The sequence below is a fragment of the Morone saxatilis genome, unplaced genomic scaffold (genome assembly GCF_004916995.1).
Source record: "Morone saxatilis isolate NCDOM2014 unplaced genomic scaffold, NCSU_SB_2.0 Contig20, whole genome shotgun sequence".
In the NCBI taxonomy this organism is placed as follows: Eukaryota; Metazoa; Chordata; class Actinopteri; family Moronidae; genus Morone; species Morone saxatilis.
This window is the reverse complement of record NW_023339763.1, coordinates 10,776,353-10,778,459: the sequence shown is the minus strand read 5'-3', so window position 1 is coordinate 10,778,459 and position 2,107 is coordinate 10,776,353. Positions and strand designations below refer to the sequence as shown.

At 37.0% G+C, this 2,107-nt stretch overlaps 1 protein-coding gene across 1 annotated transcript in view; it reads right to left on the bottom strand.

Annotated features, from left to right (window-relative positions):
- LOC118331156 (protein FAM111A-like) overlaps positions 1-2,107 on the bottom strand; it is a gene marked incomplete at its 3' end in the record, with an annotated part of 3,603 nt that continues 1,496 nt past the window's right edge. The window contains 3 exon segments of the mRNA XM_035665941.1: positions 1-707; positions 983-1,045; positions 1,290-1,404. Coding sequence (XP_035521834.1) covers positions 1-707; positions 983-1,045; positions 1,290-1,307 — 788 coding nt within the window.

Below are 2,107 nucleotides of genomic sequence, written 5' to 3'. Positions count from 1 at the left end.
GTTGTGGCAGACTCCTGTGGACGATCTTGGTTTCTGTCAGATTCAGAGTTCAGAGATTCATTTTGCATCATGTAAGCGTCATCCTGACTACCGGGCTGACTTTCTGGTGGAGCAGACTTATTGAGCAGAATGATCTTGAAGGTTTCACCATCAAGATCATCAGCGAGAGTGGACATTTCAGTGGTTACTTCAGTGCTTTTGTGAGAGAGCGCACAGTTCTTTTTGAATACAATATTACGTAAACGGCCGTCTCTTTTCAGAGCGTGCTTCACTTTTTCCCCTTTGTATGCATAAACAGTAATTTCCTGAAAGTCAGTTTTTATTACTGGGTTTCTCATGATTTGTGCTACATTTTTACCTCCCTTTGTCAGCACGTGAAACATCACAAGCTCGCTAGATGGCCCCTTTCTCCTCAGAGCAACGGGGTCACAATTTCCCCCCAACGATTGCTCCTCCCTGTCTACAGCTTTAACGTACTTGATAATCAGACGTTCATCCTTAATTAAGCAGCATGGAAAGTGTGAACTGATAGCTTTCCCTTCTCTTAAAATAACAAGCTTTTTGTCTTTGTTCTTTCCTGCAATTTCTTTAAACTGTGAACTTGTCTTCAGCAACTCCTCAACAGTTCTTGCTTTATTGCAGGTAACCTTGGATTTCTTGTCGTTCCAGCACCACTCGAAAGTATGAGTTGCATGTGGCTCCTCTTCCTAGGAATGAAACACAGTCCCATTTAATTCAACAAGACACTTGACTGACTAAAGCAATACCTCCCTTAAACCATCCATCTATTCAATAACTATTCTTGTTAAATGTAAACACATACTAACTTTGTTTTTGTCATGTGCTCTTATATAAACAAAATTCTATCTAACAAAAACAAGAACATGTGCCCCAAAAGTTAAACAAGAAGAATTAGTCGCTGTGTAGACTATGTATAAGTTTTATTTGCCAACACAGATATATAAAATGTAATATGACAAACCTTTGCAGCAGGTTGTAAATTAGGAGGCTGGCTGCTTTCCCCTTTCTGGCAGTCTTCTTCTTCCTTGAGATAACAAACATAATTGTCATGCTTAAGACTTAAAACATGTAGTTTCTGTGTATATTATGTATAAATGTATTTCCCTGATAGGACATATACAGCTGGATGAAAAATTGACAGATCTGTATAAATCATAGTCTCACAAATCAAAATGTTGTTGTAAACATATCTGAATTCATTTGAAACAGCTTGAATTAAATTGACAAGACTTGGGTATAACATTTATTACAATGGGGAAAATTGGTACCTTCAAAGATTTGTCCATTGATCCTTCACTTTTGGGCTTCAATTTTGGCTCTATTTTTAATGTGATGTTTCCAGCTGAATATGAATGACGCTGAAAAGGTGTTGTAGTATCTTACCTACAGGAAAAGTCAAATAAGTATTGTGAATTTCTAATGACTTAAAGCAATAACATTAAAAGCCTTATGTATATGGTGTACGCAGACACCTACACCCACCCCGCTTCTCTCTGCTCCTCTCTCCATATACAGGCTGTTTGTGTCTGCTCTGTTACTTTGTCGGTCAGCAGTAAGTTTTATTGTAAATAGTACAGCGGGATAATACTTATTCGGTTTGTACTAATCACTTGCACTCTCTCTCCTCCTGTCTCCTGTGTGTGCTGGTGAGCTGTGGGATGCGGACACCACAGCAGTGGTGAATTGGAACAACTCATACTGCTGTTTTTTTACAGACCTATGTTACTTGAACGCTTTACATTTTAATATACTGAGTTTATGGTAGTTTTTTTATTGTATGTTTTTGGATTTAAAGCTTTTTTTTGTCTGTTTTATTTGGAGATAATTTGTAGTTTGTTTAAACTGCATGTTAACCTAGTTTTATTGTTTTAACCTTGGTTGTTTTAAGTACGAAACAGCATTGTTTTTATAGTTATATAAATAGTTATAGTTATAGTGTCAGAAATAAATTGTAAAAATGTATCCTGGTGTTATCTGTTCTTTATCTGTTAAAGGGACACTTCACCCATTTGCATTAAGCTTTGTATCGTTAGAAACCCAGTCATATTTTTGAATGGTCGTGCACCATTCCCTCATTTTCCCCTGA